This window comes from Thunnus thynnus, chromosome 16, assembly GCF_963924715.1.
Source record: "Thunnus thynnus chromosome 16, fThuThy2.1, whole genome shotgun sequence".
Classification (NCBI taxonomy): domain Eukaryota; kingdom Metazoa; phylum Chordata; class Actinopteri; order Scombriformes; family Scombridae; genus Thunnus; species Thunnus thynnus.
Genome location: NC_089532.1, coordinates 1,390,180 through 1,416,786, shown reverse-complemented (window position 1 = coordinate 1,416,786; position 26,607 = coordinate 1,390,180). Strand labels below are relative to the sequence as shown.

The following is a 26,607-nucleotide window of genomic DNA, read 5'->3' as shown; positions in this document are numbered from 1 at the left end:
TTGCGTTTGAAACCAAAAACGGAAGTCACATGGTTTTTTCCTTTTTTCATTTGAAACCAAACACGAAATCATGTGATCTATTCCTTTTTTGTTTCCCAATGAAAATCCAGAAAACCAAATTCAAAAGACCGTGCAATTTTGGTTTAGAAATCAAGTATTTTTGTCAGTTTTGTACGATAGCAGAAGCGGCTACATTAGCCTACCCATGATCCTCAGCGACCGTTGCTCTGCTCCTCCTGGACTCTGGTGATATCAACCAAACTGTTTGTAATAAACCCTTCCCTAAACTGCTTCTGTCTGAGTCTGTGTCCTGCATTTTGGATCCTAAATTGAGTAATTATAACAGTTTATTACTTGGCATATATTGGAGAAAAAAAAAACCCACACTGTTTTAGCATGTGTCACACTACTCTTTGAATTAATATTAAGCACTTGTTAAGATAGAGTTGTTAACAGCTCCACCAAATAGTGATTTTTCTCACATGCTTTCATTTCAATAAATGTTCAAATGATCCAATATTTCAGCAAAAATCAAAGATTAGAGAAAAAGTCTCAAAACTGAAAACAGATTTGTGTATCAGAACTTTGTTTTTTCTTCTTTCCTCTCCCATTAATCATCTCACGACCCCTCAGATTTATCTGCTGACCCTTTGGAGGGGCCCGACCCCTAGGTTGGGAACCACTGGACTAAACTAGCTAACTGTATATAAAGTAGTGTAAACTAGCTCCACCTCCAGCAGCTACAACAGTAACATGCTGCTCTAACACTGATGCTTCACTATTAATAATCTAATGATGTCATATATAATAATATATCAGTCAGAGGGACCAAACCACCACTTTTACTGCAATACTTTAACTACATCAAGCTCATAATACTTATGTACTTTTACTGCAATACTTTAACTACATCAAGCTCATAATACTTATGTACTTTTACTGCAATACTTTAACTACATCAAGCTCATAATACTAATGTACTTTTACTGCAATACTTTAACTACATCAAGCTCATAATACTTATGTACTTTTACTGCAATACTTTAACTACATCAAGCTCATAATACTTATGTACTTTTACTGCAATACTTTAACTACATCAAGCTCATAATACTTATGTACTTTTACTGCAATACTTTAACTACATCAAGCTCATAATACGTATGTACTTTTACTGCAATACTTTAACTACATCGAGCTCATAATACTTGTAATGGGGTATTTTTATATTGCTGTATTCGTACTTTCACTGCAGTAAAGGATCTGAATACTTCTTCCACCACTGGGAGACTAAAATAGAGAAAAATTGAACAGAGTCTGGTCTGGTGGTTCAGACTCGCCTAGAAGTTAAATAGCAGTCGTCCACGAGGGGGCGCTAAACCGGAACACTGGGCGCAAACACACGAAGAAGAAGTGGCGGAAGCGGAAATGAGGCTCTTTTGTTTTCAAAGAGGGAAATTTAAAACTCGTCGACGTTAATCCAAAATAAACACAAACAAGCGGAATAAAAGCTCACAAAACGACACGAAAATGACCGCAAACTGACACTCTTCACACCCGAATGTAAAGTAGGTTTATTGACATTTTTCTGACAAATGTTTTTTCGTGTTATAAGTTTGTTAAAGATAAATTTAACTGATATTTTCTTCTGTGACGTTTGACGCAGAGAATCGTTTGAAGTTCATCAGCCGACAGAAAACGCAGCAAAAAATGACGTTAACGTTCATTTTTCTGCACAGTATTCTGTTTTATTTATTTGACATATGATCTATGGCAGATGAATATATATGTATACTATATTTTTGTCTCTTGGCCGGCGACCTGTTGATCATATTTTGTTCATATTTTATCTCTACTTTGCCATCTTTATGATATTCAGAGATTAATAAGAACATTAGACATTTGCTGAAGTTTTTTAATTAACCAGAGTTATATATTCAACTCTAACTGTAAATTAACTTTACTGTAAATCAAAAGATAATTACGGAATACTGACAAATAAAAGATAACATCAGGAAACAGTTGTTATGATGTTGTTAACATTACAATAGTAAAAATATAAAGAAACACACAAAAAGACCAATAAACGAAACAAAACATGAAAATTATCAAAATACATAAGAGCACTGCAAGGTAAAAATAAAATATTCAATTCAAACTTTATTAAGGACACAGCTCATGGGGATCCATAATACTAAAATATGTACTAATATACATTTATTTATTTGACTAATAAAGTCCAAAGAGAAGCCGTTTTCTGCTTTCTTGATTTTTATTAGCTACTTTATATACACTTTGTTATGTATGTATATTGGTGATGAACTGAAGACTGAAGCGATGCCTCAGTATATCTGACCTCTGACCCCGGTGGTTGACGTCCTGCAGGGTCGCTTCACACCAACATGAGGAAGAAGGTGAAGGGGTCACAGGGCGCCGGCGCCGACAGCAGCATCCTGGAGGAGTGTGAGTGGAGCTACAGACGCATTCAATATCTGCTTTTCACATTATTACTATAATTCATGTTTAAAGGTTCACTACGCAGGATTTATCAGTTGGTGTTTAGTTTTAGTTTTAGTTTTTAGTTGGTTTTTCTCCATTTTTTTTGCACCAAATTGCTTCAAAACTCAAATGTGACGACAGATTACACAACTATTGGTGCTTTAAGGAGATATTTTCAGTCCTGTAAATTTTTGAGGAAAAAAAAAAAGAAATTATTATTGATAATGACCAAACAACAGGAAGAGAAATCAGAAGATATTAAGAATCACTTTAAAATATGATTATAATATTTATACGTTGATCAGCTCTGTTTGTACCCATAAATATATATGGGAAAAGATTTTACAAGGAAAAATGAACTAAGGAATCTGGACAATATGTATTTTGAACATAGAAGATGCCAATTAATAAATATGATTGTGACATTCAGAGAGATTTCACCAAAAAGGCCAAAACAGTATGAAGTCGGGAAAATAGTCACATGAAGAGCAGAAGTTTTACTCTGAGCTGCTTTAAATTGTTTGTTGAAATAAAGTGTGTGTGTGTGTGTGTGTGTGTGTGTGTGCGTATGCGTGTGTGCGTGTGCAGGTTGTGCTCTGTGCAGACTCAGTGATGATGATCCGGCCATGTTTGGGGAAAAAGTCACACTCAAAGAGCATAAACTCTCCGTGCACTACTTCTGTTTGGTAAGTCTGTGTGTGCTTGTATACTTGTATATTCAGTGCTGTGCAAAAGTTTTAGGCACTTATAGTAAAGTGAGGAAGCCATAAATAGTTTTTATTGATCAGTTAACTTGATCCAAAGTTGAATAAACAGCAGAAACTGAAAGTAAATTAATATCTGTTGTGAGCAGCTTTGTCTTTAAATCAGCAGCAGTTCTCCTCAGTGTTCCTGCATCTCGGAGAAGTCGCCACAGTTCTTCTTCTGTGTCTTCATGTTCATCCCAGACTGACTCCATGATGTTGAGATCAGAGACTGAAGATAGATCTTTATGACTGTGGCTGGATGTTTGTTGTCCTGCTGCAGATGATCAGACGCCTCCTGATGGTTTATTTATTACGGAGAAGAATCTAAACATCTAAAGGGGCATAAAACTTTTTGCACAGTTCTGTAAATATATTCCGTTTGTCACACAAACATAACAACAAACAGCTTCCTCAAGATTTAAGGAAACCTCGGTGAAAACCTGCAGAGTTCAGTGACTTTAGTTTGAAGGGATAAACTGGTTTTACAGGTGCAGTGAATCAGTGGTTTAGTAACTGGTGTCTCCCAGTATGAATGCAGTGATTTCAGGCAACACGGTTGAAAAGACCAAACACATTTATAATCATTTCTACACTTATTTACAACCGTAGCCTGTTGCACATTATTTACTTATTGTTTGTCCATTTATTTATATGTTTCTACAGTTTTTAAAGTCAATTTAAGTAAATTGAGTTTTTTTTTCTATCGCTGTTTCATCTCATATCAATAAAATCATTTTTATTGTCAATTAATCTGCCCGTTATTTTCTCAAATAATCGTTTTATTTCTAAGAATGTGAGAAAGATATGACAAAAACCTGTTAGAATTTTCTAAAATCTTTTTTTTTTAAATACCAAAAGTCTAAAAATCTTAATCTTACTATCATATATGACATATAAAAACATTGAATAGTCACATGTCAGAAGCGGGAACCTGTGAAATTTTGGTATTTTTGCTGGAAAAATGATCAAATGAGTTGCAGATTGATTATCTGTTGATGGTAATGAAGAATTCTGCCCACAGTTACCTGAAAACAAATCTCGTCCAGCATGAACACGAGCGATACTGTGACGTTATTTATCATAAATGTGTTCCAGCTGACGTCTTGTGGAGTTTACCAGCGAGGGGAAGAGAACGAAGGCGTGTTTGGTTTCCTGGTGGACGACATCAAACAGGAGAGTCGCCGTTCAGCCAGACTGGTGAGTGATTCGGTTTTATTCTCAAACTGAAGGGTGTGACAACGACGATTATGTACGTTTATCACATGACACATTGTGGGAGATGTTATAAAAATCTGTGTCAGACCGTCTGATATCAGTTTGTCAGATTGTGAGATGAACGTTGGTGAATCGTAGCGCCGTGATGAAGATAAAGACACGACATCAGATCGTCCGTCTGCAGCAGACACATAAACGTCTTCTTCCTTTGCCTCCATCTGTTTGTTCTTTGTGTATCGTGGACAAATGAAGGAGAACGAGTGTGTTTTCCTCTTAAATATTATTACAAAACTGCACTTACGCAGTCAACGTCACACCGACCAGTATGTTCTGTGTCATTTCATGTCGTATTCTGATTGGTCGGATTCCTAATTTCTGTCTGAAAGTCTCCAAATCTGCCGTCGGCGGGCGAGTCTCTCAGGACACAGTTTGGATCGACGACCACAAATTTCACCACGTTTCTCTCACGATAGTAAAGTTTAGTCTCAGACAGCTCAGAATCCAGCGTGAAACAAAAGATCATCTTCTTCCTCCAGATCACAACATGTTTAACTCACTTTAATGTAAAAGACGTCTGACTGACAAACAGCATCAGGCAGCAGTGACACATGAAACCGAGGACTTTACACCACGAGACGCTCGCTGCACCATGACTTCCTCTTCCTGTCTTTACTGTCTGTTTACTGTCTGTTTACTGTGTCTTTACTGTCTGTTTACTGTCTGTTTACTGTGTCTTTACTGTCTGTTTACTGTCTGTTTACTGTGTCTTTACTGTCTGTTTACTGTCTGTTTACTGTGTCTTTACTGTCTGTTTACTGTCTGTTTACTGTCTGTTTACTGTGTCTTTACTGTCTGTTTACTGTCTGTTTACTGTCTGTTTACTGTCTGTTTACTGTGTCTTTACTGTCTGTTTACTGTCTGTTTACTGTCTGTTTACTGTCTGTTAACTGTCTGTTTACTGTCTGTTTACTGTGTCTTTACTGTCTGTTTACTGTGTGTTTACTGTGTGTTTACTGTGTGTTTACTGTCTGTTTACTGTGTGTTTACTGTGTCTTTACTGTCTGTTTACTGTGTGTTTACTGTGTGTTTACTGTGTGTTTACTGTCTGTTTACTGTGTGTTTACTGTGTCTTTACTGTCTGTTTACTGTGTGTTTACTGTGTGTTTACTGTGTCTTTACTGTCTGTTTACTGTCTGTTTACTGTGTGTTTACTGTCTGTTTACTGTGTGTTTACTGTGTGTTTACTGTGTCTTTACTGTCTGTTTACTGTCTGTTTACTGTGTGTTTACTGTGTGTTTACTGTCTGTTTACTGTGTGTTTACTGTGTGTTTACTGTCTGTTTACTGTGTGTTTACTGTGTGTCTACTGTGTCTTTACTGTCTGTTTACTGTGTGTTTACTGTGTCTTTACTGTCTGTTTACTGTCTGTTTACTGTGTGTTTACTGTCTGTTTACTGTCTGTTTACTGTGTCTTTACTGTCTGTTTACTGTCTGTTTACTGTGTCTTTACTGTCTGTTTACTGTCTGTTTACTGTCTGTTTACTGTGTCTTTACTGTCTGTTTACTGTCTGTTTACTGTGTCTTTACTGTCTGTTTACTGTCTGTTTACTGTCTGTTTACTGTGTGTTTACTGTGTGTTTACTGTCTGTTTACTGTGTGTTTACTGTGTGTTTACTGTGTCTTTACTGTCTGTTTACTGTGTGTTTACTGTGTGTTTACTGTCTGTTTACTGTGTGTTTACTGTGTGTTTACTGTGTCTTTACTGTGTGTTTACTGTGTGTTTACTGTCTGTTTACTGTGTGTTTACTGTGTGTTTACTGTGTCTTTACTGTGTGTTTACTGTGTCTTTACTGTCTGTTTACTGTGTGTTTACTGTGTGTTTACTGTGTGTTTACTGTGTCTTTACTGTGTGTTTACTGTGTCTTTACTGTCTGTTTACTGTGTGTTTACTGTGTGTTTACTGTCTGTTTACTGTCTGTTTACTGTCTGTTTACTGTGTGTTTACTGTGTGTTTACTGTCTGTTTACTGTGTGTTTACTGTGTCTTTACTGTCTGTTTACTGTGTGTTTACTGTGTGTTTACTGTGTCTTTACTGTCTGTTTACTGTGTGTTTACTGTGTGTTTACTGTGTCTTTACTGTGTGTTTACTGTGTGTTTACTGTGTGTTTACTGTGTGTTTACTGTGTGTTTACTGTCTGTTTACTGTGTGTTTACTGTGTGTTTACTGTGTGTTTACTGTGTCTTTACTGTGTGTTTACTGTGTGTTTACTGTGTCTTTACTGTCTGTTTACTGTGTGTTTACTGTGTGTTTACTGTCTGTTTACTGTGTGTTTACTGTGTGTTTACTGTCTGTTTACTGTGTGTTTACTGTGTGTTTACTGTGTCTTTACTGTCTGTTTACTGTGTGTTTACTGTGTGTTTACTGTCTGTTTACTGTGTGTTTACTGTGTGTTTACTGTGTCTTTACTGTCTGTTTACTGTGTGTTTACTGTGTGTTTACTGTGTCTTTACTGTCTGTTTACTGTCTGTTTACTGTGTGTTTACTGTGTGTTTACTGTCTGTTTACTGTCTGTTTACTGTGTCTTTACTGTCTGTTTACTGTCTGTTTACTGTGTCTTTACTGTCTGTTTACTGTGTCTTTACTGTCTGTTTACTGTGTCTTTACTGTCTGTTTACTGTCTGTTTACTGTGTCTTTACTGTCTGTTTACTGTGTCTTTACTGTCTGTTTACTGTCTGTTTACTGTGTCTTTACTGTCTGTTTACTGTGTCTTTACTGTCTGTTTACTGTCTGTTTACTGTCTGTTTACTGTGTCTTTACTGTCTGTTTACTGTCTGTTTACTGTGTCTTTACTGTCTGTTTACTGTCTGTTTACTGTCTGTTTACTGTGTCTTTACTGTCTGTTTACTGTCTGTTTACTGTCTGTTTACTGTCTGTTTACTGTGTCTTTACTGTCTGTTTACTGTCTGTTTACTGTCTGTTTACTGTGTCTTTACTGTCTGTTTACTGTCTGTTTACTGTCTGTTTACTGTGTCTTTACTGTCTGTTTACTGTCTGTTTACTGTCTGTTTACTGTGTCTTTACTGTCTGTTTACTGTCTGTTTACTGTGTCTTTACTGTCTGTTTACTGTCTGTTTACTGTCTGTTTACTGTGTCTTTACTGTCTGTTTACTGTCTGTTTACTGTCTGTTTACTGTGTCTTTACTGTCTGTTTACTGTCTGTTTACTGTCTGTTTACTGTGTCTTTACTGTCTGTTTACTGTGTCTTTACTGTCTGTTTACTGTCTGTTTACTGTGTGTCTACTGTGTGTTAACAGTGTGTCTATTGTGTGTCTATTGTGTGTTAACAGTGTGTCTATTGTGTGTCTACTGTGTGTTAACAGTGTGTCTGTTGTGTGTCTACTGTGTGTTAACAGTGTGTCTATTGTGTGTCTACTGTGTGTTAACAGTGTGTCTATTGTGTGTCTACTGTGTGTTAACAGTGTGTCTATTGTGTGTCTACTGTGTGTGTGTTTCAGAGGTGTTACGGCTGTAAGAAGAAGGGAGCGTGCGTCGGCTGTTACGTCAGGAGTTGCAGGAAGATGGTTCACTTCCCCTGCGGGAGGAAACAAAAGTTCATCTCGCAGTTTACCGGCAGCTTCCCGTGAGTTCCACAAAAACATGAAACACTTAATTTCATATGAGAGCTGGATGACGACTGGTTAGACTCCAGTTCAACAGTGTGATTGGTGGAGGGATACAAATGTCATCAGTTATTGGACGTTACCGGTCAGTAGTTTGTTAATCATTAATAAATGATGGGAAACAAAGTGTAGATTTTTCATAATAACAGTTTTTAAACTCTGTTGCAAATAATCACCACACAATCCATGTAAATTAGATATTTGAGCAATAAATTAAATTGTAATATCAAGATTCCTCTGACCCCCTTTTGTCACTATTCAACAAATATCGAGACAAGTTTATAATATTAAATGTAGCAAATAAAGCTGCACAACCTCCAGACTTCATGAAGACTTAGATGAAGATGATTTAGCACAAAGTGAAACCCAAACTGTAGCTTTAAACAGCAAGTAAACAAAGAATATGTCACACTAACAACAGACTGTAGTCATGCTGCTTCTGTTGAAGCTGCAGTTTGGTGTTACATAAAATAAAAAAGATCAGACATGAAACTAAAAGCACAGTTTGACTCGATTCATCAGACAGTGAATCAATACATAAAGTAACAATGTGTGAACAGCAGTTTTTTAATCAATCACCTGCATCAAAGTGAGCACAACAAACTCTAGAAGTAGAAGGATGAAGTGGTCCAAACCTGTGTGTGTGTGTGTGTCCAGGTCTTACTGTCCGGATCACAGCCCCTTCCAGTCTCTGTGTGTGGGCTCCGACCTCAGTCTGCCTCAGTCCTGCTCCATCTGTTTGGACTCCATCGATCCCATCCTGTCCTACTCCGTCCTCAAGTGTCCGTCCTGCCACGCCAGCTGGTTCCACAGAGACTGTGTGCAGGTAACAAACAACTAAAAGCCTCTTTCACACGTAGTTCCTGTTCTGGGATTTTCCATCTTTAGGGGGTTACAGGTCGGAGTGACATCGGGGTCAAGACGAAGCCTTGAGGTCACGCCGTAATTCTTAATCTCTCCTCGAGACGTCAGCTGTCTGTGATGTTTTGGTGAAAGCAGAAACCTCTCTGAGCGAGGGTTTATCAGCATCTCCATGGTTACCAAGGTCAGAGGAGGCTTCCCAGACGCTCAAACCAAAACTGCTGAAATTACACGCAACATGACTTAAACTGTCACGGGTAAAGTGCAGTCACTCGTTTAGAAACTAGTGAACCAATCAGACTAATTTTTCATATTGTAGGCTGATAAAGACGAGGACTCGGAGGGCAGAACACTCTGGTGTTTACTGTTTTCGGTTCTCCACTTGGCCGAGTGCTTTCAATAAACATTTTCAGCATTAAGACATCAAAAGTCTCGTGTAAATCACTGAGATAACCCTTCAGGCACAGTTAGTGGTTTTCACTGTTCACACATGCAGCTACAGTCAGGAACATTTCCATCTTGCACTTTCTCACACATACATGGCAAAGCTGGAATAGATGATGATGATGCAAGGAAGAGTCCAGCAGATGGCGGTAATGCAACACTTATGGATGCAAACCGCCATAAACTCAACAGAAGAAGAAGAAGGTGAAACTCACAGAACTCAGATCAATCTAGACAGTTCTGATCAAATATGAATCAAGATTCTGTCACGTTGTCTGTTTCTCTTCTCAGATGTTTCCAGAAACATATTTTAGTGTTTACTGTTTAGCTCAGATATGAGAGAGTTTGTGACGCGGCCGCCATGTTGAAAATAGACGAGCCGAAACCGAGCACCCCGTGTGATTGGTTCGTTCGCTCCACTCTCACAACACGTCCATACTGGCATTTCCCCCAGAAATGTTACCTGGTCTGGAGGAGGGAAACTGGTGGTACAGATTTCCCTGATTATTGATCCCTGCAAAACAAACATTCAATACATTTTCTTTTGATCACTTTCTAGAAAGTTAATTAAAATTTGTGCTAAATTTGGATGGAAACTTGACTAATGTTGAGCCATCCTTTATTAGTGACCAGCCTTCATTTGTTCATCTCGGCCACATTAATATTCTTTTTTTTTAGAATAGCTGTGCGTACAGACGAGTCTCTCGGTGAGATCTGGGACACCGTTTGGATCGACGACCACAGATTTCATCACGTTTCGTCTCAGACAGCCCAGAATCCAGCGTGTTTGTTCACAGAACTGTTTTGAAGAGCATGTAGACTTTGTTTAAAGGTTGTATCAGGAAGTACAGGAGTGTTAATAAGTTGTTTCCTGTCTGTCTACCTGTAAATGTGTGTTTTTGTGTGTCAGCGTCAGGCCCACAGCGCAGGCCTGTTCTTCTTCAGATGCACTCTCTGTAACAACAAGGAAAACTTCCAGGAGGAGATGCTGAGGATGGGAATATACATCCCAGAGAGGTAACGGCTGTGTTGTTGTTCTTTGATTTTGACCACATAACAGCAGGAAAGTTCTGTACGTGACATTAAACTAACAGTAGGGACAGAATGAAGTCGATCACTGTCGTTCACCACCTGCTCTGTCTCCCTGCAGAGATGCCTCATGGGAGTTGGAGGCAAATGCGTATTCAGAGCTGCTGGAGGTTTACACGCGCTGCGATGCTCTCACCTGCCTCTGCGACAACGGACGCACGCACTCCGCCAAGACCGGGTACGACCTTTATGTCACAAGAAGCAACAGTATGTCAACAGTGTCTCAGCTGGTAGAGCAGCACGTCCTGCTGCTGCTGCTGCTGCTGCCGCTGCTGCTGCTGCTGCTGCTGCTGCTGCCATAATAACGTTGTTGTTGTTGTTTGTTTCAGGTGGTTCGAGGTGATCCGCTGCCGCCTGTGTGGATCCAGAGGGACTCACAGGAAATGCTCGGGGCTGAAGTTGTACACCACAGACTGGCCGTGCACCGACTGCACGCAGGCTACTGACGGGAAAGGTCTGAGTCACTGACAGACTGACTCACTGCTGGTCAATTATGTTTTAATACTAAGTGGCTTGTTTGTCTGTGGTGGAAAAAGGATCAAATCATTATCATTGATGCCAGTTGAAATCTGGGCAAAAATACACATTTTATTGTAGGCCCGGGCGATCAAACACTAGCGATACGTACCAATGATCAACACTTCATCAATAGCAATAAGAACATTATTCAATATAACGTTTGATAGTTTCACTTAAAAGCAAACCGCCATGACAGCACGTAATGAATATGCAAAGTTTGGTTGCTGAACAAACGCCAGACGCGCTCCCTCCCGGGTTCATAAACGGCCAATCACATCCATTGATAATGGAGCTCCGAGTGACACACAAACAGCGGCCAATCATTTAACAGGTGTTGTTGTTCGGTTGCATCATCGTCATGTGACACAACAACAGAAACGGCGTGCAGTGAGAAAATGAGTGCAGACGGCGAGGAAATTGTTCAAAGTAATGTAGTTAAATTCAACCTTTTTTCTCCTGATCTTTATTAAAAATAGGTTATTAAAACTTATCAATAATTTTTTATATTGACTGAAATAAAATATTTTATTGTGATGTATTTTTCGGCCTGATTTTATTGTTTCTTTTCATTATTTATTAATCCGCTGGTTGTCAGAAAACATTTTCCCAGAATGCTCGTTGACGTCTTCACATGTCCAAAACCCCAAAATATTCACTTTACAATGATGTAAAACAGAGAAAAACAGCAAATTTATACATTAGAGAAACTGGAATTCATGGATTTTTAAAAAAAAATTTACTTTAAAAACAATTATTTAATGAACAAAAGTGTTGCTGTCAATCAAAGTGTCAATTAATTGTTTCAGCTTTAATTAAAATATCTCTCAGAATCTGAAACAAACTAAACTAGAAGAGTGCAGATCTCCAGCGGGTGTGTCTGAGGCAGCTGTAGTCTCAGCTTTCTTTAAGATGCATAGAACAGTGTGATGGTTTTTTTCAATTGTCCCTCCTGGCTCCCCGTACAGTCACAAGATGGCAGTGAAGTTAATATAAACAGGGATTTATTCGTCTCATATCGTGTCTTAACTTTAGTGGATCGTAACATATCGGGTACAGAATTGATCTGCAGATGCTCTGGTTCAAGATGAGACCAAACTCTTCTATGGATGTCAGTTTTTGAGCCACAACAAAGACCAGAATGTGGCCTCGGCTAAAAACAGACTGGTTTTTAGCTGATTGCTGGAAAGGCCTTTTGCAGCAGTTGTTTATCACTTGTGGCCAGTTAAGATGATTCAGCAGTCAATTGTGAGTTAAAACATGTTATAAAATAGGTTTTTCAACAATTGTGAATCACTGCAACCACAAGAAGTCGTTGAACATGCAGTCAGTCATACACGTGCACAAGAAGTATCACAAGAGTTCTCACTTCAGAACAAACTCTGCAAACAGATTTCTGATTTTTGTTACTGTTGTTGTAGAAATCGTTGTGATGATGCTTCTGTACGTGTAACATGTATTTGTCTTCTCCAGCTTCTCTGGTCGCGTCTCCTCAGGGGGGTCCGAGGAGGAGTCTGCTGTCCAAACGCCACCTGTCCTCCATCCACTCCTCCATCAGCTGTAAAAGGTAGACAAATGAAACGCACCTGTCCTCCATCAGCTGTAAAAGGTAGACAAACCTAACGCACCCGTCCTCCATCAGCTGTAAAAGGTAGACAAACCTAACGCACCCGTCCTCCGTCAGCTGTAAAAGGTAGACAAACCTAACGCACCCGTCCTCCGTCAGCTGTAAAAGGTAGACAAACCTAACGCACCCGTCCTCCATCAGCTGTAAAAGGTAGACAAACCTAACGCACCTGTCCTCTGTCAGCTGTAAAAGGTAGACAAACCTAACGCACCTGTCCTCCGTCAGCTGTAAAAGGTAGACAAACCTAACACACCTGCCCTCCGTCAGCGGTAAAAGGTAGACAAATGAAACGCACCCGTCCTCCGTCAGCTGTAAAAGGTAGACAAACCTAACGTACCTGTCCTCCATCAGCTGTAAAAGGTAGACAAACCTAACGCACCTGCCCTCCGTCAGCTGTAAAAGGTAGACAAACCTAACGCACCCGTCCTCCGTCAGCTGTAAAAGGTAGACAAACCTAACGTACCTGTCCTCCATCAGCTGTAAAAGGTAGACAAACCTAACGCACCCGTCCTCCGTCAGCTGTAAAAGGTAGACAAACCTAACGTACCTGTCCTCCATCAGCTGTAAAAGGTAGACAAACCTAACGCACCTGTCCTCCGTCAGCTGTAAAAGGTAGACAAACCTAACGCACCTGTCCTCCGTCAGCTGTAAAAGGTAGACAAATGAAACGCACCCGTCCTCCATCAGCTGTAAAAGGTAGACAAACCTAACGCACCCGTCCTCCGTCAGCTGTAAAAGGTAGACAAACCTAACGCACCTGCCCTCCGTCAGCTGTAAAAGGTAGACAAACCTAACGCACCTGCCCTCCGTCAGCTGTAAAAGGTAGACAAATGAAACGCACCTGCCCTCCGTCAGCTGTAAAAGGTAGACAAATGAAACACACCTGTCCTCCTTACAAACAGCAACCAACAAATCCTGCATAGCGTAACTTTAAACATACGACTGTAAATCCTAAACGCTGTTGATCCTTTGTACTTAACTTTATTAACAATGATTGATGAGGAATCTTGACTGATGAAGGTCTGAGGACTGAAACGTCGTTAGTAAAGTGAGTACAAGCGATCGACAGCGTGCAGGATTTTTTAGCCGTTTTACAGTCAGAGATTATGATCCGACGCACCTGCAAGGACTTTGTATTACTTAAACATATAAAATCCCTTAAAGGTATAATATGTAATTATTCCACATTAAAATGTCTAAAAACAACTAGACCTATGTTATATATGTTGTTGAGTTGTGTTCTTACATTATCCCAAATGTTTCCAACAATGTTCCAGAGAAATCTGTAATTCAATCAAAGTAACGGACCGTTTTATTTGGTCGCCTGTCGATGGCGTCATACCTCCTCTACCAAAGAGTAAACACGCACCAGATGCATACGGCGGCGCTGTGTTTGTCCGCTACAATGGCGTCTACCAAAGAGTAACTTACACACATACAAGATAATACATCGGCGTTGTGGTTGTTCCACACAAACTGTTATAAATGGACTTTTATTCAGTTTTAAGACACATTTTCATGATAAATTTAGGTGGTTTTTAACTATATCTTTTAGCCGGAAGAAGGATTTTAGTCATTGGACGTCTGGATCTTAAGTTATCAGAGAAATAAACTGGACAAACGTTAGCAGCAGCTCGGCTAACAGCCCCTCCAGGAAGTCCGGTGGTCACCAAACATCGTCAGAGAAATATTGATTTTTTTAGGTGAAACAGCTTTAATTAGTATTTTAACGATTTTAATCTGTGTGTACGTTTGTTTCTGGAGAGGAAGAAACCGGCCGAACGTCTGGATCTAAAGTTATAAGAGAAATAAACCGAACAAACGTTAGCAGCAGCTCGGCTAACAGCCCGTACCGGACGTCCGGTGGTCGCCGTACATCGTCGGAGAAACACTGATTTTTTTAGGTGAAACAGTTTTATTCAGTGTTTTTACCTGTAATCTCCGGGTCCGTTTGTTCTGGAGAGGAGGAGACCTCTGCGGATGATGAACACTGGAGTAATCCTATCCCGCTGAAGCTGCTTATTTAACAACAAAGACAACAACTCCCATGATCCCTTGCTACTTCACACCATCATCACACTCCGTCTGTTGTTATTGTTTTGACTGAGACCCCTAGCGGCTGAAATTACATATTGTGCGTTTAAATCTCTCTGTCAGACCGTCGTTACCTGTTGGCTCACCTGAGGAGCTCCTGCAGGCTTTGGCCCCTCAGCTGCGTCCCGTCGGGGTCCAGGTGGAGGTGAGAGGGGACCAGGCTCTGTCTGCAGGTCTGGACCTGGTGAGGAGGACCGACTTCGACCCCACACACAGTCTGAGTGTCAGGTCAGTGCAGCATGAACTCACCACAGCTCCGATGCGTCTGTAGAAGAAGATTCTTCCAGTTTGTTAGTTAGTGTCGCCGAGTCGTTTCTTTCACATTTTTTATTTGTGTTTTCTCCTGAACTCAAAGGTTCAAAGACGACCAGCAGACCGCGTTTCCCAGCAGCCTCTGTGACGGCGACATGGCCAGGCAGTACTTCCTGAAGCTGCTGGTGCAGCAGATCCAGGACTCTGTGGTGTTTGAAGGTCCAGACGGATCCAAAAACCTGGCACTGGACTCGCAGGGTACGAAGAGTTTACTGACGCGGCTGACGTGTGTGTAGAGCTGCAGTTATCAGTTAGTTATCGGTTAATCTGTCCAGTATTTTCTCAATCTATTAGTTGTTTGGTCTATAAAATGTCAGAAAATAGTGAAAAATGTGGATCAATGTTTCCCAAAGACCAAGATGACGTCATCAAATGTCTTGTTTTGTTCACAACCCAAAGTTTACTGTCATAGAGACTAAAGAAACCAGAAAATATTCACAGTTAAGAAGCTGCAATCAGAGAATTTTGGCAATTAATTTTCTGTCTGATGTGTCAGTGTGTAATGAACCTACAGAGAATCATCAGAGACTCTGCAGCTCCTCTCGGCTTTACGGAGCTTTATAGTGAGTTTCAGCTCATTGTTTATCTGTCCGGCTGCAACTTTACTGTTCTGGTTCACTCTCAGCGTCTCATAGCGTCGTTTTCAGAGAGAAGAAGCTGTAAAAAGCAGCTGAACACTACCTGCTAACAGTTAGCTGTAGACTAGCTGCTGAACATAGTGGAGCATTTAGCAGCTAAAGAGCCAGATGTTTCCCTCAGGAGCTGGTGGAGAGCAGAAACATTCAGCAGGTGGACAGAAACACGACTCCACTAATGGATGTGGAAATATGTCGGCGTTAATGTTCACTACTTGTTTCTGATGAGGACTAAACAGTTGTTGCAGGTTTAAGGACGTCTGTGTTGGTGAAATCTAATCACTAAATGTTTTGTTTGTCCTTCAGCTCTGCGTGAGGACGTGTACTTTGACGTCGGCTGCCTGCTCGCCATCTCTCTGGTTCACGGCGGTCCACCCGTCGGCTTCTTCTCCGGCGCTCTCTACCAGTGTCTGTTCAACTACCCGGCCAACCGCCCGCTCACCGTCACACACATGACGCCCGACACGCACTTCACCCGCCAAGTCAGCAGGGTGAGCGCAGCAGGACGGACTCTTACCGCATGAACCTTCCAGCCAACAATGATAACAGCACCAGAGATTTGATTGATTGATTGATTGATTGATTGATTGATTGATTGATTACAGATCGCGGAGGCGGAGTCTTTAGACAACCTGAAAGAAGCTGTAGCGGCGAGCTGGGAGTTCCTGGAGCTCGCCGGCTGCAACAGACCAATCAGCAGCCTGGCGGAGAGAGAAGCTCTGGTGGAAGATCTGGTGAACTTCACCATGATCACCAGGATGCAGCTGCCGCTACAGAGGTAGAGAGACACAGGAAAGAAGGAGAGAGAGAGAGAGAGAGAGAGATAAACCTCTCAGCAGCAGACTGGTTGCTGTATTGTGATTATTTAATCGTGTTTTAAATGTCTGTTAATCACTTTGGTTTTTAAATGACTTGACTTGGTTTCTTCAAGTTCTGAAAGACAAACGATACTTATAAATAACTGTGTTTAGACCAGTGCTCCCAACACACACCTGATGAGTTCTATAGACAGAATAAGTAGTCAAGCTGCTGCTGATCCAGGGAACCAGTGTGATAGACGTGCTGATGATGATGCTGGTGAAGAGGACGCTAGCAGCGGGTCGGCTTACGTAGCGCAGCTTTTATCCTAAAGTGAGAGAAAAGTGTCAGAAAGAACAAAGAGGGTCGAGAGACAGAAAAAAGACGATATAAATTTACGTCTAATTCTAATATATCGACTGTTTTCTGTCCTGCAGGATTCGAGAAGGTCTGCAGACTTTGGGCGTCTTCGATCAGGTGATTTTTTTACTCTGCATCTTTGTTGGTTTCTGCAAATGTGTTGATTTTTATTTCTGAGCGGTTTAGTTTGGATCTGGAGCTGCAGCTGCAATGATCAATGAACAGAAAAATAATCCACCATGCAAATATTTTGATAATCAATCAATCGTTTCAGTCGTATTTCAAGCAGAAATGCAAAATATTTTCTGCTTCCAGCTTCTCAGAAGTGACGGTTTGCTGGTTTTCTTTCGTCATGACATGTGACTGTACATTGAATATATTTGGGTTTCAGACGTTACGTCACATTTTTAACATTTCAAAGACTAAACGAGTAATTGAGAAAAGGCTCCGACTACGAACCGGTGCAATAATTTACCAACTGTTGACACTGACTGGGACCAGTCATCCATAGGCTAGTTTGTTCTATTGGTACTGGGAGGGTTTCTGGACCTCTTGTCGACCACTAACCATCATCACGTCTGGCGTTTTAATGACGTTTTTCCTGCATTTTACTGTTTTAACCCAAACTATGATCTTTCTCTGACCCTAACAACAGGAAGGACCGGTGTATCACCTGCAGGCAAAAATGTTCCTCTATTTTGAAACAGTTTGGATTTGATCACATGATCCTGCTTAATCAATACCAGTGTGCATGTGTTATAATGCCGTACCAACAATAAACAGACTATTGACATGTGAGAAAATACTTGATACTTGATGAATCAATAATAAAAATAGTTGCAGCGCTTCGTTAAATCATCAGAGGATTATTTTAATTTGACACTCCAGCTTCAACAGGAAGTTTACGATCAAGAGTTCACCTGATGTGATCTGATCTCCAGGTGCAGCTCTTCCCGTCGGCGTTCTGCGGTGTTTTCTGCGAGGCGGCGGATCGGCTCACGGCTCAGACGGTCGGTCAGCTGTTCGCCGTTAACTTCTCCCAACAGGAGGAGCGACTGAACAGAGAGACGCGCGTCATCAGCTTCTGGAGACACTTCCTGATGGAGAGCGAAGGTAACACAGTTCTGCAGCCTGGTAATGACGTCATCAGCCAGGTCATGACATCATCAGCCTGGTCTGACATCATCAGCCTGGTCATGACATCATCAGCCTGGTCTGACATCATCAGAGCCATCAGGAGTTTTATATAGAAGTGATTCGGGTCTTTATTCAGACATGAGAACAACGTGTCAATAATACAACAATGTTTTTAATATTATATGTTTACATTCCTGCTGATAATAAAATGTTTTCTTGTTTCCCTTTTCTCTCCTTTTCCTCTCATCTCCCCTCGTTTCCTCATCTCCTCTCTTGTTTCCTTGTCTCCTCTCCTCTCCTCTCCTCTCCTCTCCTCTCCTCTCTTCTCTCTTCTCTTCTCTTCTCCTCTCCTCTCCTCTCCTCTCCTCTCCTCTTCTCTCTTCTCCTCTCTTCTCCTCTCCTCTCCTCTCCTCTCTTCTCCTCTCCTCTTCTCTCCTCTCCTCTCTTCTCCTCTCCTCTTCTCTCCTCTCCTCTCTTCTCCTCTCCTCTCCTCTCCTCTCCTCTCCTCTCTTCTCCTCTCTTCTCCTCTCCTCTCCTCTCCTCTCCTCTCCTCTCCTCTCCTCTCTTCTCCTCTTCTCTCCTATCCTCTCCTCTCCTCTCCTCTCTTCTCCTCTCTTCTCCTCTCATCTCCTCTCCTCTCTTCTCCTCTCCTCTCCTCTCCTCTCTTCTCCTCTCCTCTCCTCTCCTCTCCTCTCTTCTCCTCTCTTCTCCTCTCCTCTCCTCTTCTCTCCTCTCCTCTCCTCTCCTCTCCTCTCTTCTCTCTTCTCTCTTCTCCTCTCCTCTCCTCTCCTCTCTTCTCCTCTCCTCTCCTCTCCTCTCCTCTCCTCTCCTCTCCTCTCCTCTCCTCTTCTCTCCTCTCCTCTCCTCTCTTCTCCTCTCCTCTCCTCTCTTCTCCTCTCCTCTCTTCTCCTCTCTTCTCCTCTCCTCTCCTCTTCTCTCCTCTCCTCTCCTCTCCTCTCCTCTCTTCTCTTCTCTCTTCTCTCTTCTCCTCTCCTCTCCTCTCCTCTCCTCTCCTCTCCTCTCCTCTCCTCTCCTCTCCTCTCCTCTCCTCTCTTCTCCTCTCCTCTCCTCTCCTCTCCTCTTCTCTCCTCTTCTCTCCTCTCCTCTCCTCTCCTCTCTTCTCCTCTCCTCTCCTCTCCTCTCCTCTCCTCTCCTCTCCTCTCCTCTCCTCTCCTCTCCTCATCAGTTGGGAGGAGCTCCATCTCCCTGCAGGACCTCCTCTGTTTCGCCACAGGAGCTGAGGAGCTGCCAGCAGCCGGCCTCCGCCCTCCTCCCTCCATCTCCTTCCTCCACCCCTTCAACTCCTCTCCGTCAGGAATGGAAGAGGACGGGGGAGGAGAGAAGGAGGCGGGCAGACCAGGGATGGAGGAGTGGAGGGACGAGGGGCTCTTCCCTCAGAGCCAGCCCGGCTCCAAACACCTCCTCCTGCCCGTCACCTCCTCCTACCAGGCCTTCAAAAGCTCCATGGAGCAGGCCATCAGCCACCGTGTGCACCTCCTCCCCACCGAGAGATAGAGGAGCAGAAAGATGAACTCCCACATTTAAAAACAATTATTATTTTCAGTGTCGACTAATCTATGGAATAATCTATTGATTAGTCGTTTTGGTCATAAAACGGCAGAAATGACAGTTTCCCAAAGCTCAAGTCGTCCAAAACCCCAAAAATACTCGATTAATATTCATATCAAACATTTTTTCTTTGATGAATGACTCAAAACAAGAAACTGATGTCACAATGATTGACAGCTCCTCCTCCTCCGTTATTGCAGCTCTACTGATCGAGTTTATTTTAAAAAAAAAAAGTCATTTTAAAACCGTTTATCGTATGTTTCTATACAAACTAATGTTTATTTTACATAATAAGTAGCATTGGTGATGAATATACACGGTGAAGCATTATGAATCTGTCTATTATTTGATTTTTTGATTTTTAATTCCTGTTATTCTAAAGCAGCTATTCCTTCCTCATCTTGGATTTTTATATGATTTTTTCCTTTTTTTTTTTTATCAGTGTAATGAAGCATCTGAACATGTCGGGTAATTACAGGATAAATCTGGTTTTATTCTATAAATCTTCACATACAGACTCAAACCAACAGTGTGACGGTCCGTCCATCAATACTTTCCTCCTTCCTCACTCGGCTCATCGGTTCCTACTGAGGACTGAAATCTTTTAAAAACACCTCATGAAATATTTAGTTTCTTTTATAAGAAATATGGACGTTTCGGTATTTGATATTCTTTCAAACAATATAGCTAAAGGTGAAAATAGCTGAAATAATAAATAATCAATTAGACGCACTAATTCCCAAAGTAGAGGGAGAGTCTCTGGTGTGTTTCAGCTTTTCACTCTGGCAGAAAATCTAATCTGACAGAATGTGTTTAACTCTAACTTCTACTAGGAAAGAAGAAACTTCTCCATATTCATCAAGGTTGTTAGGTTTGATCTGAAGTTTATACAAAATAAAACACCTGATGGTTGAGCAGAGACTCAGAATCAAAGGCTCAATAACTCACAGAAAGGAAGCATTTGTTGTTTTATATAGATTTTTTTCTGGTAGTTTAAATAATTTCTCCATAAAGTTTAGTTGGAAGTTGAATTTAAAGTATAAACTTGGTGTTTTTGCTGTTACCAGGAGACCCAAACTAATGATACTTTTCTCAGCTCACAAATATATCATTAATTTCCTGAAACACTTTAGTTTAATAGGGCGTTTGTAGGGGACTATTTTCAGCGGCGGATGAATCTTCATTTGGTGCTGTTATAAACTACAGTGTGTATTAATGGTGATGCGGCTCACTGACGGCTTTTTAATAGTTTTTAGACAATAACGGAGGAATCAGATGAGTCACACACAGTATTTGTTGGTTTGAAGTGAAGCATAAAGAAAAATATAGAATATTTCCAGACTTATCCTTCATGTTTGTCTATAAACGTTTCCTCAATTAATTCATCCAGAAAGAAATAAAATCACTATCGTGCTATAAAGTTACACGTTCTATGACTGAGGATTTTATCCTCATCATCACCTCTAATATTGAGTTTGACACAGTTACGTTTTTTAAAGTTTTCTCATCAGCTTTATTGTAGAGAAACACGTCAGACAAGTTTTAAACAACAATAACTTTCCTCCTTCGTTAAACAGTTCGAACAGTTGGTGTATGATGTGATTCACTGATGAAGCTGATCAGTGAAACGTCATCAAACGTTAAGACCTGAAAACTCAGATTTTTCCTTTTTAATTCAGGCAGCAAGTCGGGTGAAAAGTCTTAAATTTGTGGTTTTTGAAACCTTGAAACTTTCCTTCAGCGTTCAGTTCCAGATGTGATGACATGATGATTCCATCATATCATGTAAATAGATGAATATCTTTTATGTTTTTTTTCCAGTTTAAAAACTTTTGTGCTTATTTTTATAACTTTGCCTTAAAAGCTGCTTTTAATCGTCATATTTTAATTGTACATAGTTTTTTTTTTTTAATCTTTTATTGATGCTCGATGTCGCCCAGATTTTCTGTTTGTGTTTTTTTTTTCCTCGTTTGTCATGTCGTTATCATTATATGTTGTTATCAGTCTTTTTTTTTTTTTTAGCAAATTATTACATCAGTAATATCTCAAAAACGTGGGTTGATTTGATGAAAATGTTAGGGATTATAACTTTCAGTGTCTATTGATTTCTGTCCTTTTCTTGTTTTTCTTGTTATTTATCTATTTTGTGTTTTGTTCCTGTTGTTTCCTCTTTGTCCTTGTTGCTTATAAATGCATTATTCTGTTTTCTCAAACTAAATATCTGAACATGTTTCTCTGCAACACAAATAAATCTGCTTCAGTCTGATCCCAGTGCTTGTTTGTTTATTAGTCAGGTGAAAAAAAGAACAGAATATGCCTCTATGGCTTCCTGAACTCCCCAAAACACCTGCAAAAGTCAAATTATTAAAATTTACTGTAAAATTACAGTGTTCTGAGGATTTGGGTGCAACCTCACCGCTAGATGCCGATAAATCCTACACACTGGTCCTTTAATTAGTATATCTCTATATATAGGGTACATGTATTTATTGATGAATAAGTCACATTTCGTCCTCCAAGGAGTGAGACCTCTTCCTCTTTTGCTTCGTCTCTGACGGACAGCTTTTTTTTTCATTGGTTCCTGGAAACAGCGGCAGAGTGAGACCTCTTCCTCTTCTCTCCCCTCTCTGACGGACGGTTGCTGCCACGTCATCAGACGCACCGTCACCACCAACAACATCAAACATGGCGGCGTCTGTCCGGGAGAAGCAGACAGGTCTGTGAAACCGATTTTTCCTCCGTTAACGGTTCTTTTCAGCGGCAGACGGCTCCGTTAACGGGCCGCAGAGAGTTTAAACCCTCCTGAGTCTGACAGAGGAGATTTATTGACGGCTGTCAGGCTTTTAACCTGCTAACTAACATCTGGAGTAGCTGATAAACTGTTTCTGCTCCACTACAAATCACTTTCATTCTCCTCCTCATACTCAGTAATATACTAACCAGCCTGTTAACCTGTTAACTAACCCGTTAACCGGCCGGTTACCGTGTCAGTTAACGGTGCTGTTAGTTTCTAACGGCCGGTGTTAGCCGGTGAGAGCTAGCATGCTGCTAACGCTGAAGGAGGATTTTATTCTCTTAAAATGTCTCAGATGTGAGAAACGATGCGTCACATCACGTCGATAGATGAATATCTTTAGTGTTTTCTAGTTTAAAAACTTTAGTTCTGGTTCTTTTAGTTTAAGGAAAGTCTTTATCAAGAATAAGAACCTGAGATGGACCATCTCGATTTCAAGGTGATCTTAAATCACAATTATACAGTATAAACACAATTAGACAAATTATTTAATAAAACAAACATAACTACAAGATAATTAAATGATGCCAAATGTGACAGACAGAAGAAACAAATAATAAAACACATGTCAGGAGATCATACTGCAAGCAGAGCAAACGGTTCATTCATTCACAAAAAAGTATTAACGTCAGATAGCAGTAAATAATAAAGTTATAAAACATAATTATAGAGGTGTTGTTATGGACAGCGCATCCCATAATAAGAAGACAGGGCATTTTTGAAGACTGGGAAATATATCGATATCATACTGATATCATGATATGAGACTAGATATTGACATTGTGAGATATTATAAGTTTTCTTCCTGTTTGTTCTGATTTGACATGTTTTGACTTTTCTCTTCGTCCTCGTTGATTATGTCTCTGAATATCTGAACACAATTCTGTCTTCAAATCTGATAAATGTGAAAATATTTCATGCTTGTTGAGCCCGTATTTGGTGCTGTAGTGAGTATTAGTGTGTGTGGAGGTCTACAGCACAGAGGAATAAGATATAAAGAGATAGTACATGTTTGGTTTCCTTTCCCGTGTTTCTATGGATGTTAAAGCACGTAGAAAGGATATGACGTCACTGACAGGTTACATTTGACATCATGTAAATACTAATAAGTACATAACAGACATTTTAATGCGGAAAAGTTTCATATTATGTCTTTGAGAAAAAACGTATTTATTTATTTATCTTAGCTGTGACTATAATAAACACCTCATTCACTTTATCCTGCTGTTGTTTTATGTGTCGTGTTGCGGCTGCAACCATAAGATTATAATCATGTTATTATCTATTAAACATAGGATCCTTAATAAATATATTTTGATGAATAACTTTGGGTTGAAGTTTGATTTTGTATTGGACATTAGATTTATACGATCACTTTATACTGAGTCTTAATAGAAAATCTTTGTTTATTAAAAATATTCTCAGCAGCTTCATTGGAGAGAAACACGTCAGAGTTTTAAGCAACAATCTGAAACTGACTTTAAATGATGAACTATCTGTCTCACCTCGTTAAACTCGTCATGTCGTTGGTTCAGGTTTGCAGGTGTGACTCACTAATGAAACGTCATCAAAGTTAAAACTTAAAACCCAGAATTTTCCTTTCAATTCAGGTAAAAAGTAAAAATGTGTTTTCTGAGTTCTTTCCTTGAACATCCAACTCAGATGTGATGAAACTGAGTAACATCCATTAAACAATAAACTATGTGGGGAAACAGGTCCAAGTTTAACTGGGTTCAATGTGTTTGTACCTGCAGTCGCTCTGAAGCGAATGCTGAACTTCAACGCTCCTCCTCTGAAGAACACAGCAGCTGAGCCAGTATGGAAGGTAACACACACGCACACACACACATGCACACACACACACGCACGCACTCACACACTCACTCACACTCACTCACACTCACACACACTCACTCATACATACTCACACACACACACACACTCATACACACACTCATACACACACTCGCACACAGGCACACACAATTATTTCATTATTCATCTGCTGATTATTTCTCAACAAATTGTGTCCATAAAATGTCTGAAATTGGTAAACAAGGCCCGTTTAATGTCTGCAGCACTAAACTGAAAGATATTCAGTTTATATCATGTACGACAAACAAAAGCATGAAACAAGCAAATATACTTAAAAAATAACTAAAACTAAAACTGATTATCAAAATAGTTGCTGATAAATTTTCTGTCGATTGATTAATCAGCTGATAGTTGCAGCTGGAGCAGCTTCTCTGTGTTCTCTGGTGACCTTTGACCTCTGTGTGTGTGTAGGTGTTGATATACGACCGGTTTGGGCAGGACATCATCTCCCCGCTGCTGGCTGTCAAAGAGCTGAGAGACATGGGCATCACCCTGCACCTGTAAGACACACATACACACACATATACACACACACACACACACACAAACACACACACACATATACACACATTTGTAATTCTACACTTGTGAGGACCTTCAATGACATCAATCATTCCCCCTGAACCTCACGCTGTCCTTAACCTTTCTAGTTTCATTGAATTATTGACAGCTGTGTGTTAAATGTAATGTGTGTGTGTGTGTGTGTGTGTGTGTGTGTGTGTGTGTGTGTGTGTGTGTGCGTGCGTGCGTGCGTGCGTGCGTGTTTTCAGCCTGCTTCACTCAGACAGAGATCCTATCCCAGATGTTCCAGCCATCTACTTCGTCATGCCCACAGAGGAGAACATCGACAGGATATGTCAGGTTGTTTTCTATCTTTGTGTTCCTGCTGATCTGCAGTGACTTTCTACTACGTTTTACACAAAGAACATCTGGAAACACACTTCAGTTCATCCATATTTTATTAATATCACCTTTATTTAACCTTCGTCTCCTGAGATAAATGATCTCTTTGACCAGACAGACCTGGTTAATAAAGCAGTAAACAGTAGTTTACATATTATTTACGACAGAGAGGCAGCTGTGGGGTAAACATGTAAAGTTTGTCCTGAGGGTGGCGCTAGAGGAAAGGTCATGATGTCACCTTAACCTGAAAGTTTCTCCTCTGTAAGGTGGATATAAGCTTAAAGGTTCCCTCCAGACAACAATAACGTCTGTCTGATATCGTTTTTACACAAAAATATATAAAACAGCATCTCCTCATTTTCCCTCATTAAAAATCCAGAATCTATGAATGTTGTTGATTTTCCTGCTGGACACCAGTCGTCTCCTCCTTCACTGTAAAGTCTCAGTGTTTGTGCTCCGGAGGCTTCAAGCTTCCACATCACACTCGTGTAAGTTACATACTGGACCATGATTGGCTCCAGACTAGTTGTGATGTCATAAATCCTGCTTATAGGTTTATACGTGTTAAACTGAGATTTAAGGTGAACTCAGAGAAACTTTCCTCCTTCAGCAGATGAATGAAAACAAACTGCATCCAACTGAAGGAACAAGAAGAAAACTTTAAAACTATATGTGGGATTGTTAATAAATACATTCATAAATAACTATAAATACCTAAACTACAATCTAATATGATACATAAACAAAATAAAATACTTGGGGACAGCAGAGGGAATAAAATCCTTGAGATTTATTCTTCATACAGATCCTAACAGCTGGACTCAAATCCATCAATAGAAACTTTAAATGATTGATTGTATTCTGTGTGTGTGTGTGTGTGTGTGTGTGTGTGTGTGTGTGTGTGTGTGTGTGTGTGTGTGTGTGTGTGTGTGTGTAGGATCTGAGGAACCAGCTGTATGAGTCGTACTACCTGAACTTCATCTCCGCCATCAGTAGAAGTAAACTGGAGGACATCGCCAGCGCTGCTCTGGCTGCTAACGCTGTCACCCAAGTCACCAAGGTTACCATGGTTACACTTTCTTATTCCAGATCAGTAGGAAGAGTTTTTTTCCTTATTGGATTCATTCTGAAGGTGTTCACGTTATTGTGTCCACACCTCCATCAGGACCAGCAGCTGTCTTTAATGTGTTAGCGATATATTGATCAGAGGTGTGTGTGTGTGTGTGTGTGTGTGTGTGTGTGTGTGTGTGTGTGTCTCAGGTGTATGATCAGTACCTGAACTTCATCACTCTGGAAGACGACATGTTCATCCTCTGCCACCAGAACAAGGAGCTCATCTCCTACCACGGTAACGTTTCTCTCACCATCATCAACGTTCGTCTCAGACGGACAAAATCACAGTGTGAAGAGTCTCTTAGTCATGTGACCTTTACTTTACAAGCCCTGGATGGC

The 26,607-nt window shown here is 40.5% G+C and overlaps 2 protein-coding genes across 4 annotated transcripts in view; both read left to right on the top strand.

Moving 5' to 3' along the window:
* Positions 1–1,433: 1,433 nt before the first annotated feature.
* On the top strand, positions 1,434–21,849 carry g2e3 (G2/M-phase specific E3 ubiquitin protein ligase). 2 transcript variants are annotated; one of them, XM_067613468.1, is made up of 17 exons: positions 1,434–1,568; positions 2,386–2,463; positions 3,088–3,185; positions 4,341–4,442; positions 7,977–8,101; positions 8,799–8,967; positions 10,357–10,463; positions 10,597–10,713; positions 10,865–10,989; positions 12,525–12,618; positions 14,836–15,000; positions 15,128–15,282; positions 16,026–16,210; positions 16,325–16,497; positions 16,955–16,994; positions 17,819–17,990; positions 19,201–21,849. In XM_067613468.1, the coding sequence occupies exons 2-17, from the start codon at positions 2,403–2,405 to the stop codon at positions 19,527–19,529; spliced, it is 2,217 nt and encodes a 738-aa protein (XP_067469569.1). In that variant the 5' UTR covers positions 1,434–1,568; positions 2,386–2,402; the 3' UTR covers positions 19,530–21,849. The 2 variants fall into 2 exon arrangements, with proteins under 2 accessions (XP_067469569.1, XP_067469570.1); XM_067613469.1 differs by having other exon boundaries at positions 1,435–1,563.
* A 340-nt stretch (positions 21,850–22,189) lies between these two features.
* The window catches only part of scfd1 (sec1 family domain containing 1), a 39,593-nt gene continuing 35,175 nt past the window's right edge, over positions 22,190–26,607 (top strand). Inside the window, exons 1-6 of one of the 2 annotated variants that reach the window (XM_067613471.1) lie at positions 22,190–22,299; positions 24,132–24,202; positions 24,664–24,752; positions 25,023–25,113; positions 26,093–26,215; positions 26,416–26,503. In XM_067613471.1, coding sequence (XP_067469572.1) covers positions 22,269–22,299; positions 24,132–24,202; positions 24,664–24,752; positions 25,023–25,113; positions 26,093–26,215; positions 26,416–26,503 — 493 coding nt within the window. In that variant the 5' untranslated portion in view covers positions 22,190–22,268. Of the gene's footprint in view, positions 22,300–23,918; positions 23,988–24,131; positions 24,203–24,663; positions 24,753–25,022; positions 25,114–26,092; positions 26,216–26,415; positions 26,504–26,607 lie in introns of those variants that run through there. The other variant, XM_067613472.1, reaches the window with a different exon arrangement.

Bases quoted from the DNA above. Each gene is read 5' to 3' on its own strand.
- g2e3 (XM_067613468.1), top strand. From the start codon at position 2,403: ATGAGGAAGAAGGTGAAGGGGTCACAGGGCGCCGGCGCCGACAGCAGC. The intron at 10,464-10,596 runs GTAACGGCTGTG...GTCTCCCTGCAG, and splicing joins GGAATATACATCCCAGAGAG to AGATGCCTCATGGGAGTTGG. The intron at 10,990-12,524 runs GTCTGAGTCACT...TGTCTTCTCCAG, and splicing joins GCAGGCTACTGACGGGAAAG to CTTCTCTGGTCGCGTCTCCT.